The sequence below is a fragment of the Trematomus bernacchii genome, unplaced genomic scaffold, assembly GCF_902827165.1.
Source record: "Trematomus bernacchii unplaced genomic scaffold, fTreBer1.1, whole genome shotgun sequence".
Taxonomy (NCBI): domain Eukaryota; kingdom Metazoa; phylum Chordata; class Actinopteri; order Perciformes; family Nototheniidae; genus Trematomus; species Trematomus bernacchii.
Genome location: NW_022987725.1, coordinates 116,672 through 134,555, shown reverse-complemented (window position 1 = coordinate 134,555; position 17,884 = coordinate 116,672). Strand labels below are relative to the sequence as shown.

The 17,884-nt window shown below is 40.1% G+C and overlaps 1 protein-coding gene across 1 annotated transcript in view; it reads left to right on the top strand.

The window, feature by feature from the left end:
- The first annotated feature begins 8,130 nt into the window (after positions 1 to 8,130).
- The window catches only part of LOC117493926 (serine/threonine-protein kinase BRSK1-like), a 50,117-nt gene continuing 40,363 nt past the window's right edge, over positions 8,131 to 17,884 (top strand). Inside the window, 3 exon segments of the mRNA XM_034144528.1 lie at positions 8,131 to 8,522; positions 9,556 to 9,726; positions 13,130 to 13,224. Coding sequence (XP_034000419.1) covers positions 9,639 to 9,726; positions 13,130 to 13,224 — 183 coding nt within the window. The 5' untranslated portion in view covers positions 8,131 to 8,522; positions 9,556 to 9,638.

Genomic DNA, 17,884 nt, shown 5'->3' with positions numbered 1-17,884 from the left:
GTTTATGATACTTAACGTTTAGTTCATCAGCATAATCTCCACATGACTTCACCCTAAACTAATGGTGGCTAATGTTGGGCTATAAAGGAACTACAGCACGGTCACATGACTTCACTTCACCACCGCTAAGCTAAAGGTGGCTAATGTTGGGCTATAAAGGAACTACAGCACGGTCACATGACTTCAGGTCACCACCGCTAAACTAAAGGAGGCTAATGTTGGGCTATAAAGGACCTACAGCACGGTCACATGACTTCACTTCACCACCGCTAAGCGAAAGGTGGCTAATGTTGGGCTATAAAGGAACTACAGCACGGTCACATGACTTCAGGTCACCACCGCTAAGCTAAAGGTGGCTAATGTTGGGCTATAAAGGAACTACAGCACGGTCACATGACTTCAGGTCACCACCGCTAAGCTAAAGGTGGCTAATGTTGGGCTCTAAAGGAACTACAGCACGGTCACATGACTTCACCACCGCTAAGCTAAAGGTGGCTAATGTTGGGCTCTAAAGGAACTACAGCACGGTCACATGACTTCACTTCACCACCGCTAAGCTAAAGGTGGCTAATGTTGGGCTATAAAGGAACTACAGCACGGTCACATGACTTCAGGTCACCGCCGCTAAGCTAAAGGAGGCTAATGTTGGGCTATAAAGGACCTACAGCACGGTCACATGACTTCACTTCACCACCGCTAAGCTAAAGGTGGCTAATGTTGGGCTATAAAGGAACTACAGCACGGTCACATGACTTCACGTCACCACCGCTAAGCTAAAGGTGGCTAATGTTGGGCTATAAAGGAACTACAGCACGGTCACATGACTTCAGGTCACCACCGCTAAGCTAAAGGCGGCTAATGTTGGGCTATAAAGGAACTACAGCACGGTCACATGACTTCAGGTCACCACCGCTAAGCTAAAGGTGGCTAATGTTGGGCTATAAAGGAACTACAGCACAGTCACACGTCACCATCCGATAGGCCTTGGGGTCAACTAAATGTAAATTAAGCTAATCGCTTTCAAAATAACTCCATACAGCTGTTAGCTACCTAGCTTATGCTAACTTCTTGCTTAGAACTACACCACCTAGTGCACATAATGGGAGGCAGATCTCTGCTGTAGCATCACTGTTCAAACTCAAAAACAGAATCGTATTTATTTGAATTCATAATCTGGCATCTTTTTTAAAGTGAACTGAAATAGCCGGTGTAAGAACAGAAGACGATGAATTGAGAAACAAGAACAGACATCAATACTCTCAGCTGTCAGTTTGGCTGTCCCAATCAAGACACACGCACACACACACACGTGCACACATACACACACACACACACACTTAGAGCCATCAGCTTTCAGAGGCATGGATTCAAAGCCACTATGTGCAAGGTTAAACCACACATAGCAGTGTAGTAAAGTCTGTAGTCAATGGTGTGTGTGTGTGTGTGTGTGTGTCCGGAGCCTCCAGCTTTTTCTTCAGGCAGTCTTTAGATCAGGGCTCTCCAACACGTCGATCGCGAGCTACCGGTAGCTCGCGGGCAGCTTTTCAGTAGCTCGCCGCTCGATTATCGATTATAGCGTAGTAAGGTTGCTTATTGATTTTTCGGCCGCGGCTGGACAATAACGTTTTTTTATTTTAGATTTTTTTCTGTCACACGAATATCAAATGGTCGGTGACGCAGAGATCAAGGAACAGACGTGACAGCAGCACAGCGACAACACACACGGAGCAGTCTGCTTTCTCCACCAGCACGAGTCCAGAACTAACAGCAGAATGACCCGCTCTGAATCAGGCCCTGTCGCTGCGCCTCAGAGACACACAGGGAGGGATTTGTGTTTTTTGAAAAACACTCGTTATCGTCATGTCAGGTTTTTGGTGAATTTAATCAAGTCTTGGATTGCAGAGTATGAATGTCCTCTTGCTATTTTCAGTTGATAAATACTTGTGTAAAGTTTGTGAAGGCAGGAGGAAAGCTTCCGCGATCACCGTCTCCTCTCCGTTCCTCCAAACCCCGCCCCCTCCCTGAAAATAATGAGTGACAGGCTGATAGTGACCCGATAGAAACTTTATTATTCACTTAATCACTGATTGAGATATGATGAAGCTAACTTAATCTCATACATTCATGGGATTTATGTAACAGTAAGACAGAGAATGTAAGTGTGCACCCACATGCACTATTTTTGTTTTTATAATGCTATTGTAAATACTCCTGCTGTTTTCAGACTCAAGTCATGTGTGTCTTTTTTTTTAACAGAAGACCGTTGCTAGAAGCTGCAGCTAGACTGCAGAAGTATTAGTTTTTTGTTTTTGAGGATGGAACCATTTTCACACACAGATATAGGGAGGCTAGACCTATACAATTGATTTATTATGGTTTATAATTTAATGTCAAGACGAAGAAGAAGAAGAAAAAGATGGCTGAACAACTGTTCAGTGTCAATCCTGTGGAGATCTCCAAAATAATGTTCAGCTTAAGTCTCAGCAAAACTCACAACATTTCTGGAGCCTTGTAGACCCAGAAAACTATAAGAACATTCACCAAGCAGCACTGAAAATGTCTGCTTTATTTGGTTCTGTTCTACATACCTTTGTGAAGCAGCTTTTTCTGACATGAATGAAATCTAAATACAGAACAAGACCGACTGATGAACATTTAAATGACTCTATTAAGTGAACCTAAGTGGGTCCAGCATACACCTCTATGGTGGACTGTATGCAGTGCCATTAATCTCACTAACAAAAGAGTGAAATGCTTGTAAGGTGGTGATTAAGGACACTTATGTGAATGTTCAGTGATGTACTTATGATATATGTTATGTGGGCCATAATAATATGTGAGAAATCTTCGTTTTCTTGGACCTTATTTTTGATAAGCTTTAGGTATTGCAATTTCACACGTGTACAAAAGTATAGCTTAATTCAACTGATGAGGGCTATGTGAATAAATGTAAGCGATGTGATGCAAGTAGCTCTTGGCCACTTTCATTTTTTGAAAGTAGCTCTCAGATGAAGAAAGGTTGGAGACCCCTGCTTTAGATGAATGCACACACTGATCTGGTATGTACATTAACTCCTATTTGTACATATTAACACCTCATTTTGGGTTTGGACATTTACAATGTCCAAACCCAAAATGACTTATGTCTACAAATAAAAACTTATGTAGACTTATGTCTACAAATAAAAATAAATCAGAAACAGTTGAATTACCAGGTAGGTTAACACACATGAGGAATGTGACCTGGTGTTGTGGTGCATACATAAACATACACACAAATAAAAACATTAAAAACACAGATAGAAAACTATTTGAAGAAACTATAATAACATAAACGAATATAGTTACGTACAGTTTTAGGTATGATTTCTATCATTTGTGAAAAACCACAAGAAGGAGACCCCTCACTCTTTCATAATAAAACCAGAGGTAGAGAACTCAGATTTATTAATGAGGTAAATATGCTGCTGGATATCTGAACCTATACTTGTATACTTTACCTATCTTTATATGTACTTGTACTTGTGACCAGTATTCGTCCCATAAAACAGTCCAGGTTAGAACATGTGATGAAAGTGTGTGTACACTGCAGACATGAGACCTGTGTAAACAGGCGTGTTTCCAGGAATGTTCCCCTGGCATCAACATGTGAAAGAGCAAACTATACACACACACACACACACACACACACACACACACTAGAGAATACACAAAAGAACAATGAATTCTTTAGTGTCAGACTGATTGATATCTTATCTTTACAATGCCTGACTTGGACATGTTACACACTACTGTACACGCAGCACATGTTGCAGTTGCATGAACACACACACACACACACACACTGCACACACACTGCTCTGACCTCGACATCAGATCTGCCGGCAGGAGATTCCTGAGGCGGTATTTCTGCCTGAGTCTGCAGAGAGGAGCCTAAAGGGCAAGGGGAGGGGTGTGTGTGCGGCAAATACTTTGTTACTGTACTTAAGTACATTTTTCTGGTATCAGTACTTTACTCCACTACTTATTTTTCTGACGACTTTTTACTTTGACTTCTGACATTTTGAACACAAATACCTGTACTTTCTACTTCTTACATGTTGAACTCAAATACCTGTACTTTCTACTTCTTACATGTTGAACACAAATACCTGTACTTTCTACTTCTTACATGTTGAACCCAAATACCTGTACTTTCTACTTCTTACATGTTGAACACAAATACCTGTACTTTCTACTTCTTACATGTTGAACACAAATACCTGTACTTTCTACTTCTTACATGTTGAACCCAAATACCTGTACTTTCTACTTCTTACATGTTGAACACAAATACCTGTACTTTCTACTTCTTACATGTTGAACCCAAATACCTGTACTTTCTACTTCTTACATGTTGAACCCAAATACCTGTACTTTCTACTTCTCACATGTTGAACACAAATACCTGTACTTTCTACTTCTTACATGTTGAACCCAAATACCTGTACTTTCTACTTCTTACATTTTGAACCCAAATACCTGTACTTTCTACTTCTTACATGTTGAACACAAATACCTGTACTTTCTACTTCTTACATGTTGAACACAAATACCTGTACTTTCTACTTCTTACATGTTGAACACAAATACCTGTACTTTCTACTTCTTACATGTTGAACACAAATACCTGTACTTTCTACTTCTTACATGTTGAACACAAATACCTGTACTTTCTACTTCTCACATTTCCCAAACAGGCTGGTTCCTTAGTTTGAATGTGTGTTTGGTGGCGTGATCATTATTATTTAGAGTCATTGCGTGCCTATTGATTTGAACACGATCCGTGTATCCATCATTTCCTGGTCTTCTCTAAAGAAGAGGGACCAATGAAAACGTTGTCATGTTGCCGTTGTTCAGCATGGAAACATTCATTAGCTAACAATGACATTATTGTTCTATTAATATAAAGGGAGGTCAGGTACTCTTTAAAACAGCTGCTAGTTATGGGTACTTTTTACTGAAGTACATTTCAAAGCCCTCTTTACTTTGACTTGAGTAAAGAAGTTTAGTCAGTACTTCTACTTTCACCAGAGTATTTCTAAACACGAGTATCTGTACTTCTACTTGAGTAAAGGGTGTGTGTACTTCTACTTGAGTACAGGATGTGTTTACTTGTACTCTCTCTGAGTGTTAGCAGTTGCAGTCCTGGTATAGAAGAGGTCAATAGGTCATCTCTAAGTTTAGGAGAGCAGCAGGTCAAAGGTCAGCTGCAGGTCATTAGCCTCACAGTTTGCAGGAGGTTAAACTTTAACCCCCAAACCAGCTCCATTCAAACTTTATTATGTTTAGGTAGGGATCAAACAAACAGCATGGTTTACATCTCTTAACCTCACAGTAACACACAATATATCTTCTAACATTCTTTCAATTTGAAATGGTGTATTTCTACTCCACTACAGTTCAGAGGTACATGTTGTACTTTGACTCCACTAAATGTATTTAATACCTTTAGTTACTTCACAGATGTGGATGAATGATGTGAAATCTAATCAAGTGTTAAATCAGACTTTAGTTCCACCTGGAGTAAATCCACAAGCTACCCTGCAGTATACAAAGTCATTCAAACTAGCTGCACCTTTACCAGCTTTGAGAACACTTTCATGATCAATCATTATAAAACATATCATATATATTATTGCCTTCGCAGCAGCTATATTTTGATGATAATACTTTTCTACTTTCACTTGAGGAACATTTTGAATGCAGGACTTTTACTGTAACAGAGTATTCCTACACTCTGGTACTTCTACTTTTACTTAAGTACAAGATCTGAGTACTTCTACTTTTACTCAAGTACAAGATCTGAGTACTTCTACTTTTACTCAAGTACAAGATCTGTGTACTTCTACTTTTACTCAAGTACAATATCTGAGTACTTCTACTTTTACTCAAGTACAAGACCCGAGTACTTCTACTTTTACTCAAGTACAGGATCTGAGTACTTCTACTTTTACTCAAGTACAAGACCCGAGTACTTCTACTTTTACTCAAGTACAGGATCTGAGTACTTCTACTTTTACTCAAGTACAAGCTCTGAGTACTTCTACTTTTATTCAAGTACAAGACCCGAGTACTTCTACTTTTACTCAAGTACAAGATCTGAGTACTTCTACTTTTACTCAAGTACAAGATCTGAGTACTTCTACTTTTACTCAAGTACAAGATCTGAGTACTTCTACTTTTACTCAAGTACAGACCTGAGTACTTCTACTTTTACTCAAGTACAATATCTGAGTACTTCTACTTTTACTCAAGTACAGACCCGAGTACTTCTACTTTTACTCAAGTACAGACCTGAGTACTTCTACTTTTACTCCAAAACAAGATCTGAGTACTTCTACTTTTACTCAAGTACAGACCTGAGTACTTCTACTTTTACTCCAAAACAAGATCTGAGTACTTCTACTTATTATAAAACTGGATCCAATACTTGTTGTAATCCCACTGAGTCACACCTCAAACAAACCACAGCTCAGCAGCACCACCATGTGGTCAGAGGATATTGAATAAACGTTGTGTGGAAAGCATCTCTCTCAGAGGGTTCATATTCTCTCACATGACGTTAGATAATCTGAACTGCATCGAGAGATTAAGATTAAAAGGGATAAAGATTTAGGAGTCAGCGTCACACAGGAATCACAATGTGAGCCTTAATCACAGCTGGGTGACGCATCATGGTGCAGAATAGAAGCTGAAATGTGAGTTTCATACTCAGATTTTGGGGGAAATTCAAAGCATTTGTAATAAAAAATATGGAAAAGCCACAAAATAAATAAATTAAGGAATGTGATTGATTTAAACGGTTGTCAATTAACTAACTTGTCTTCCCAATTATGGCGAATAGATACCAAACACATTTATTTACGTACATTTTCTATTCTGATTTGTTTTATTACATTTCAACATTTCCAAATCAAAAACATACAACTTAATTTTTGTCAGTTACCAACTTAAAACTTCACATTAGCTGTGTGTGTGTGTGTGTGTGTGTGTGTGTGTGTGTGTGTGTGTGTGTGTGTGTGTGTCTGTCTGTCTGTCTGTCTGTCTGTCTGTCTGTCTGTCTGTCTGTCTGTCTGTCTGTCTGTCTGTGTGTGTATGTGTGTGTGTGTGTGTGTGTGTGTGTGTGTGTGTGTGTGTGTGTGTGTGTGTGTGTGTGTGTGTGTGTGTGTGTGTGTGTGTGTGGTGTTGTGTGTGTGTGTGTGTGTGTGTGTGTGTGTGTGTGTGTGTGTGTGTGTGTGTGTGTGTGTGTGTGTGTGTGTGTGTGTGTGTGTGTGTGTGTGTGTGTGTGTGTGCTTGTTCTTTAATGATTGTATTTATCATTGTTTTCATATAAAATGTTTCATGTATGTTCATTTCTTTGTATTTTCATTTCTAAGTGACATTCTGTGTCATGTTGAAATTGAAACCTTCTACTCATTCAGTAAAAATACAAATTATACAACATTGCATTTGTATTAAAAGCTTTTATTTTTAGCAGGTAAAAGCAAATTCGACCCGGACCACAGTAATGGCACTTCTCTCAGCCAATCACAGAGCGTGGGACTGTGCCGTAGTAAAGAGGGAGAGAGGGGGGGGGGCAGAAAGAGGGTGTGGAGGGGAGGCAGGAACCCGGATGCTGATGCTGAGGAAAGGGAGGAGGAGGAGAGAGGCTGACAAAAAAAGAGAAAGGGATTTTACGTGCATCAGCCGCAGAAGAGAAATCCGTCCCGTGCGTAAAAAGAGACACTCATTTCCCCCAAAAGCGTGTTTTGATGGGGTTCCAGAGGGACGCTTTGAGGATCAAATGAGAATAAGAGTCACAGCGACACGGGAGGAAGAAGGGAGGCTTCATCCAGGAGAGGATTGTTGTTTCTGGAACCAGGATCCATCACCGGGCCGAGTGCTGATCCTTCCCCGGCTCTCAGAGCTCTTCTCCCGGCTGTAGCAGCTGCCCTGTCCCGCACGGAGCTCCAGATTCTTCTTCTTCTTCCCTTTTCCCCATCATTTCTCTCCCAAACCCTCCCCTCTCTCTCTCTATCTCTCTCTCTCTCATTTCCTGATGCAGGGCCGGGGAGGGGTGAGCCAAAGTGTGCACCGGATATTGGAAAACCCATTCTTCTTCTTGCTGATGCTGTTGTGATAATAGATTATTATCCGCAGGAGGAAACGGAGGATGAAATAACGGGAATGCTTGTGCAGGATTATGGACACATTTTGTGGGAAAAAGACAGAAAGCAGGGTGTCTTGTAATGGATTCAATCAGGGCATTCTGAGGTGGGATATTTGAGTTTGAATCGGGTGAATAAAGTCTGGATCTGAGCTCCACCTCTGCATCAAACATCCATCAGATCAGCGGTGCTCTCATTTATTTATAGCCCGTTTCCCCTCACATTCCCCGGGAAGAGAAGCTGCAGCACTGACGGTCTCCGGCCTCTCAACGAGCTGCTGGAGGAACGGATTACATGTGACCAGATTACGTAATCAGGATACACAAGAAAAAGGTAATTTATTATTATTATTGCGCTCAAAGTAATCAGATTACTGTTAAATACATGGATATTACGAGCAGGGTTACAAGGTTACAAAAATACAGATTGATATATTATAGATGTGTTCAGAGGTGGGAGAAGTACTCAGAGTGTACTTGAGTAAAAGTAGAAGTACTCAGATCTTGTACTTGAGTAAAAGTAGAAGTACTCAGATCTGGTACTTGAGTAAAAGTACTCAGATCTGGTACTTTAGTTAAAGTAGAAGTACTCAGGTCTTGTTCTTGAGTAAAGTAGAAGTACTCAGATCTTGTTCTTGAGTAAAAGTAGAAGTACTCAGATCTTGCACTTGAGTAAAAGTAGAAGTACTCAGATCTTGTACTTGAGTAAAAGTAGAAGTACTCAGATCTTGTACTTGAGTGAAAGTAGAAGTACTCAGATCTTGTACTTGAGTGAAAGTAGAAGTACTCAGATCTTGTACTTGAGTAAAAGTAGAAGTACTCAGATCATGTACTTGAGTGAAAGTAGAAGTACTCAGATCTTGTACTTGAGTAAAAGTAGAAGTACTCAGATCATGTACTTGAGTAAAAGTAGAGGTACTCAGATCTTGTACTTGAGTAAAAGTAGAAGTACCAGAGTGTAGGAATACTCTGTTTCAGTAAAAGTCCTGCATTCAAAATGTTCCTCAAGTAAAAGTAGAAAAGTATTCTCATCAAAATACAGTAAAAGTATTCATTGTGCAGATTGCAGAATTGACTTAAGTACAGTACTTTAATTAAATGTATTAAATCAACAGATTAACTGTATTAGGTTAGTTGATCGCTAAAATATTAAGTCTAAATATCAGCTTTAACTTAATATTAATGCTTTTAAATAACCTAATGTGTACATATCATATTCCATTGACATGTTTATAGACTTATTGCACTATTTTGTATTTTTGTATTTTATGATATATGTTGCATTGTTGGAGGAGCTCAGGTCAGAAGAATGTCTACTCTGAAGCTGCTGAGCATCTGATGATGAACCTGTGAATGTTTTGAACCAGAAGCAGAACCAGAACCTCTCCCCTCTCTCTCTGGGATGAGTTGATCTGCCTCACATCAGGAAGAGGAAACTGAAGGAGGAAGGATGAGCAGCAAAGAGCTGACGGTGGTTCTGTCCAGCCAGTATGTGGGTCCCTATCGACTGGAGAAGACCCTCGGGAAGGGCCAGACAGGTAGGAACAAGACCCTCAGTTCATCAGAACCAGTGGAAGATGGACCCGGATCTTCTACTTTAGATTAGATTGACTTCAGACGGGCCTCCACTCTGTCTGCTTTTCTTAAAACCCACCTCTTCTCCTTCGCATTTTCACATCTCGATTGCTGTTTTTATCGCTTTGAAATTGTCTATTGTTTTTACTTACTTTCCACGTGATGTGTTTGTTTATTTGCCTGGACAGCACTTTGGTCTGGAGGTTTGAAAGTGCTTTATAAATAGAGCTGTATTGTATTCAGGGTACATGCAGGAGTCCTGAAGTCACATGTAATAACTTTTAAGACCTTTTTTAAGACCCTTCCCATACATGTTAAGACCTCATCTCCACTTTGAGTTCTAACCGGTTACCTTGGCGACACACTTTACCTCACATTGACTATATACAGTATTGATTGTCCTCACTCCTTATCTTCCAACCATTTGGACGCAGACTTGCATTTCCCCATAACGATGTTGTTTAACAACCGGCGTAAACGGGCCTTCGCGCTATCAAGCAGTGAGCGTGCGATGTCCTGTTCAGATGACGTCAAACCCAACGGGATGACATAAATAAACTACACAGAATCACACTACACACCTACGCAATGATTACATTCAGGCACACTGTAGAATACAACCTCTTTGGACAATTTGTATACTTATTGAAAACAAGCTGCAAAATGTAATACCTTGGAAAATGCTGTTTAATACTTTTTAATACTTTTTAATAGCCTTAATTTTCGCTAAATTGATTGATCAACTTGTAATACTTTTTAAGACCCCGCGGACCCCCTGTTAAAGGAAAATTCCCACCTGTATTTACTTTAATCACAGTTATTGAGGCTCAGGCTTGTTTTGCACTCAACACACTGAGATATGTGGAAGTAGAGACTTTAACAACATATCAGGACGTGAGTTTCATGCAGCTGGTTTCATTTCAGATTTAGAGGAAATCAAGTTTATATTAAAAACTGTAGGAGACTTGTTTCTCTGCCTAATGAATACATATTATATTATGCATATATTATTTTTAAGACCCCGCGGACCCCCTGTGTTTGTAATTTGGGACAATTTACGTCACACCAGCATCTAAACAAGGCTTTGCAAAGAGTAGAAAATAAACATAAAACATAAACAAATATCTGAAAATAGATAAAACAGGACTACAAATCAAAACAAGACCCTCCTCATTTCATCAGAACCAGAACTAGACGTGGGGAAAAAAAACAGGTCTTTTACCAATTTAGGACATTTTTAATATCACAGCAGTAAGGCATGTTGAAAATGAAAAAGAGTAAAAAATAAACAAATATCTGAAAATAGAAAATAAAACAGAACTAAAAAGCTAAATATATACACATCAAAATACTCTGTTACAAGTGAAGTGTGTCCCTGTTTATTTATTAGTGTGTTTATATTGTGTATTAGTTAACACTGCATCTATAACCAGGAGTGGAAGAAAGACCCAGATATTTGACTTCAGATTAGATTAGATTGACTTTATTGATCCCACTTTGGGACATGTTTAACGTCACAGCAGCGTCTAAACAAGAAGAGGGAAGAGTAGAAAATAATATAAACATCTGTAAATAGAAAATGAAACAGGATTAAAAAGCAAAATAAATATACATATAGTGAAGGATATATATCTGTAGAGCACATGTGTCAAACCTAAGGCCCGGGGGCCAAATCAGGCCCGTGGTGGATTTAATTTCGGCCCGCAGGATCATTTGTAATGACTATTAGATCTGGCCCTCCGGTATATTGCACGCACACCTTCACTCCATCCTGAGGGTCTCCTCAGCTCAGAGCCTGAGCCCAAACATTGATGAACTTGCACCCAAGATGAGATGCCAAGTATCTGAGCTAGCATCACAGAGCAGCAACCTGAGTTTACATGTTTCCTTCTGCACTTTCTCTCTCACGTCAACAGAGCATGTTTGGTTTGTTCTTTGAGGGAAATAGTTTTGTTGAAGCTGTTGTTGGCCTGTGGAGAAATGTAATCATAAGAAATGACTCTGAGCCATAAGAAATGAATGCAACTGATTATTTAAAGTGGACCTATCATGCTATATTATAATAATATAGTGTAGGACCATACCTATATAAGGCATATTTATACTTTTTGTTTTTCAAAATACCAAACAGATCATGCATTTTAGCCATGCCTCATTTTGCTCAATTTGAAATTTGTTTGTAAGGGCAGATAAGGGCAGAACAGCACCACCTACAGGCCTGGCATATGTACTACAGCGTCTCCAGCGCTTTAGAACAGCAATGGCCGTGGCTGTCTCCTCCTGATTGGTGGAGTTGGCCCAATAGCCGTAGCGCCACCGTCCTGACGTCAGGACAGTGTTCAAATCTGGATCAGTTTTTATCAGATCCGTTGCAGCCCCTTTTTTAGAGATTTGGGTATGGAGGAAAATAGAGAGGGTTGTGTTTTCTGACACTTGGTGAGTTCCCTGGAACACCGGGGACACATATTCATGTAGAAAAGACGTACAAAAGTGCATTTTGCATGATAGGTCCCCTTTAATGTTTCATGTTGTTTTTATAGGCAATCATTGAAGCTTTGTTAGTTCCAGGTTTAATATGTGCAATAAGTTCATTTCAATACGTTCTGCAATAAACATTGAACCAGTCCGGCCCTCGACTAGTACCCATTTTTTTATTTTGGCCCACTGTGTATTTGAGTTGGACCCCCCTGCTGTAGACTATCTGTCAAATGTAGTTAAAGCAGCCGTACTAAAGTGTACAAATATTCTGTTACAAGTTAAATATGTACATGTATATTCATTAGTGGACTTATACTGTGTATTAGCTAATAAGCTGCATCTGTAAAAAGCTGTCTTCTGAAATGTAGAGAAATAGAATAATAGAGAAGCATAACATGGAAATAATGTCAAAATAACACTTAAATAAGTAAAAGTACTCTAAGACACGATACTCAGATCTCAAGTTGCTTTAATGGCTTAATCCTTCACTAAAAACACTGTAATGTTGACTTTAATGATGTTTACATGTCCACAAATATCACATTACTATATATGGTTTGTCGAAATAAATACTATTAAGTTAAAGCTATATTTATTAAATGTTTGGGACGAGGAAAAGACATCTAATTAATCCAATCAGACTCTAGTTCGCTGGTCAGTGTTTGTGACAGTAAAGCTTTTTGAATTATTGATGCCATCCCTCCCTTCCTGTTTTCACATGGCATGAAGATTTAAAACAGTCTCCCCTCCCCTCTCTTCCCCTGTGTGTGTGTGTGTGTGTGTGTGTGTGGTGTGTGTGTGTGTGTGTGTGTGGTGTGTGTGTGTGTGTGTGTGTGTGTGTGTGTGTGTGTGTGTGTGTGTGTGTGTGTGTGTGTGTGTGTGTCTCAGGCCTTGTGAAGCTGGGCGTTCACTGTATAACGGGACAGAAAGTGGCGATAAAGATCGTGAACAGAGAGAAGCTTTCTGAGTCCGTCCTCATGAAGGTAAGGATTTCTTTTTTTATTAATGACCTCATCTGCTCGTCCATCTGTCTGCGGGCTGCGGGGATTAATTATTTATTTCATGCTTCGGTGGAAAAGCAGCTATCCTGTGCAAGAAACAAATCATTTCCCCAAATGATAGGTCCTAATATCAGCCTGTATGTAAAGCTAAGGCTATCTTCATTAATCAGATGAATCGTAGGACGCTAGCATTATCAAAGATTCAAAGGTTTTATTGTCAGATAAATGTCGTGGAGGAAAAAGACAACATTGGCTTCTGAAATGTAGAGAAGTAGAAGTATAGAGTAGCAATAAATGGATGTGTAAATAACACTTAAAGAAAATACAATATCACATATAACACAGCAGGTAAAAGAGCAATTACAGTTGTATTTGCATCAAAATGTTATGTCTGATGTTCTGCAGGATAATTGTGTGTGTGTGTACAGTATTCTGATGGCTTTGAATTAGCATTAGCATTAGCGTTTGAGCTCCCAGCAACAGTATTTGGTAGCTAATGTTGGGCTATAAAGGAACTACAGCACGGTCACATGACTTCACGTCACCACCGCTAAGCTAAAGGTGGCTAATGTTGGGCTATAAAGAAACTACAGCACGGTCACATGACTTCACGCCACCACCGCTAAGCTAAAGGTGGCTAATGTTGGGCTATAAAGGAACTACAGCACGGTCACATGACTTCACGTCACCACCGCTAAGCTAAAGGTGGCTAATGTTGGGCTATAAAGGAACTACAGCACGGTCACATGACTTCACGTCACCACCGCTAAGCTAAAGGAGGCTAATGTTGGGCTATAAAGGAACTACAGCACGGTCACATGACTTCACGTCACCACCGCTAAGCTAAAGGTGGCTAATGTTGGGCTATAAAGGAACTACAGCACGGTCACATGACTTCACGTCACCACCGCTAAGCTAAAGGCGGCTAATGTTGGGCTATAAAGGAACTACAGCACGGTCACATGACTTCACGTCACCACCGCTAAGCTAAAGGCTAAGGTTGGGCGTCATTTAGACACTTGTTAGCAACCAGTGGAGTATTTACTGACGTATTTTATGTCGTATAATAAAAATCTCTTCAGCTGGTGTTAACCACAGACCTTTTTTCACACTAAAAACACATTCAGAAAAGCCTTAACCTCCAGACTAGGGGACAGGAAGTGCTAAAATGCCGAGTCATGTCCAGGTAAAGGACTAAAAACAGGTCTTCCTGCTGTATTTTGCAGAGAGAAACTGCTCAAAGCTGCGAGTAATCAGCCACATTAGAAACACCAACAGGAAAAGAAGCTATTAAATGTTTTACTCTTCAGTGAGTGTGTTTCAGCGGCAGCAGCTTTCATCAGAGGACTTAATTAGCAGCATGAAATCATCTCTATTGTTCGCTGGACAGAAGCAGTGCCCACACACTCCACAGCTCACAGTTACAGACGGCTTTCTCCACTAAAATAAAGACGTTATCTCTGTTGCTATTCCTGCAGGAGTGATAGATGACAGGATTATGTGATTATAATGAAAGTATGCTATATGTAGGCTAAGCTTAGCTGTTGTAAGATACAAATAAATGCTTCAAATTAGACTTTCCCTTCCTGTTTCTAGATTAAAGTGGACCTATTATGCTATATTTGAATAATATAGTGTAGGACCATACCTATATAAGGCATATTTATACTTTTTTTTTTTCAAAATACCAAACAGATCATGCATTTTAGCCATGCCTCATTTTGCTCAATTTGACAATTTCTAGCTCTGTTTTTGCAAGGGCTGATTCAGTGAGAACAGCACCACCTACAGGCCTGGCATATGTACTACAGCGTCTCCAGCGCTTTCGAACGGCAGTGGCCGTGGCTGTCTCCTCCTGATTGGTGGAGTTGGCCCAATAGCCGTAGCGCCACCGTCCTGACGTCAGGACAGTGTTCAAATCTGGATCAGTTTTTATCAGATCCGTTGCAGCCCCTTTTTTAGAGATTTGGGTATGGAGGAAAATAGAGAGGGTTGTGTTTTCTGACACTTGGTGAGTTCCCTGGAACACCGGGGACACATATTCATGTATAAAAGACGTACAAAAGTGCATTTTGCATGATAGGTCCCCTTTAAATAACAGTCTCACATTTGTCCTATGGGTTTGGCTTTGAGCGACTTCACAATTTGCCGTGAAAATCTTGGACAAAAAGCATTATAGGTATTTATGCACATTTTAAAGTGAGTTCAAGTGTCTTTAGGCAAAGCTTGTGTTGAAAATGTAAAATTTGACTTGACATGAGTCAGGATTTCATCACTTCCTGTCTCTTGGTGTTGAGGTCAATGGTTTTTTGGGGGTTTTTACACGGTGGTGACGTGAAGTCGTGTAAACAAGCTGTAGTTTGTGCCCCAGTCGCCCAATGGGTAAGGCACTGACATCCTAAACCAGGGAGTGTGGGTTTGAGTCCCATCTGGGGTGAAATGTTATGTGGAGTTGAATCTCTGAGACCAGGGGAATCATTTATAAACGTGGCGTACGCTCAAAAGGTAGCGTACGCCAATATTTGGACTTGTAAAAAAACGAAGAACACCATATATTTAGTAAATAGTACAGCTGATATAACCCAAGACATTTGTTTATTTCCTGTAACTGGTGGATAGAGTTGCTGCTGGGGGGTAAAGATCTTCTTCATGCAGTCAGTCTAAATTAATATTAATGCGGGCGTTTGACTATTTATAGAAAAAAAAATGATTTGTTTGCATTTGTGTATCAAATGGGACACAAATAACCACAAACAATTTTATTTATTTTTACTGACCACACAGTTTTGTTTTGATGAGTCTCTACCAACTGGTCGAGCTGGCCTTTTATGGTAAAAGTGCATTTTCAACAATCATCATACAGTACAGTATTTGTATGCATCAAACTCAAATAAAACACAAACTGAAATACATTTGTTTCTTTTATGCAAAATGAGCAATACATACAACCAGATATATTCATAAAAGATAATAAATTATAATTCTAAAAAAAAAGAAAATGGAAAAAAGTAATGTAAAGTGTTTTTCATAATAAAGACTTGCTCATCTTACTGTAGATGCTGAATTGGCCGAACAGCAAATGTCTACATCCTGTGTTGGCCTAACTTTGGGCTGAATGCCATGCATGAAAGATATCAAGACACAAAATGTGCTCTACCAAATGGTGGCGCTGGCAGTTAAAGGAATAAAGTCCCCACTCACCTGGTTTATACAGTCTCACCTGGTTTATACAGTCCTCTCTCACCTGGTTTATACAGTCTCACCTGGTTTATACAGTCCTCTCTCACCTGGTTTATACAGTCTCACCTGGTTTATACAGTCCTCTCTCACCTGGTTTATACAGTCTCACCTGGTTTATATAGTCCTCTCTCACCTGGTTTATACAGTCTCACCTGGTTTATACAGTCCTCTCTCACCTGGTTTATACAGTCTCACCTGGTTTATACAGTCCTCTCTCACCTGGTTTATACAGTCTCACCTGGTTTATATAGTCCTCTCTCACCTGGTTTATACAGTCTCACCTGGTTTACACAGTCTCACCTGGTTTATACAGTCCTCTCTCACCTGGTTTATACAGTCTCACCTGGTTTATATAGTCCTCTCTCACCTGGTTTATACAGTCTCACCTGGTTTTACACAGTCTCACCTGGTTTATACAGTCCTCTCTCACCTGGTTTATACAGTCTCACCTGGTTTATATAGTCCTCTCTCACCTGGTTTATACAGTCTCACCTGGTTTACACAGTCTCACCTGGTTTATACAGTCCTCTCTCACCTGGTTTATACAGTCTCACCTGGTTTATACAGTCCTCTCTCACCTGGTTTATACAGTTCTCTCTCACCTGGTTTATACAGTCTCACCTGGTTTATACAGTCCTCTCTCACCTGGTTTATACAGTCTCACCTGGTTTACACAGTCTCACCTGGTTTATACAGTCCTCTCTCACCTGGTTTATACAGTCTCACCTGGTTTATACAGTCCTCTCTCACCTGGTTTGTACAGTCTCACCTGGTTTATACAGTCCTCTCTCACCTGGTTTATACAGTCCTCTCTCACCTGGGTTATACAGTCTCACCTGGTTTATACAGTCCTCTCTCACCTGGTTTATACAGTCTCACCTGGTTTAAACAGAACTCTCTCACCTGGTTTATACAGTCTCACCTGGTTTATACAGTCCTCTCTCACCTGGTGTATACAGTCTCACCTGGTTTATACAGTCTCACCTGGTTTAAACAGTCCTCTCTCACCTGGTTTATACAGTCTCACCTGGTTTATACAGTCCTCTATCACCTGGTTTATACAGTCTCACCTGGTTTATACAGTCTCACCTGGTTTATACAGTCCTCTCTCACCTGGTTTATACAGTCTCACCTGGTTTATACAGTCCTCTCTCACCTGGTTTAAACAGTCTCACCTGGTTTATATAGTCCTCTCTCACCTGGTTTATACAGTCTCACCTGGTTTATACAGTCTCACCTGGTTTATACAGTCCTCTCTCACCTGGTTTATACAGTCTCACCTGGTTTATACAGTCCTCTCTCACCTGGTTTAAACAGTCTCACCTGGTTTATACAGTCTCACCTGGTTTATACAGTCCTCTCTCACCTGGTTTATACAGTCTCACCTGGTTTATACAGTCCT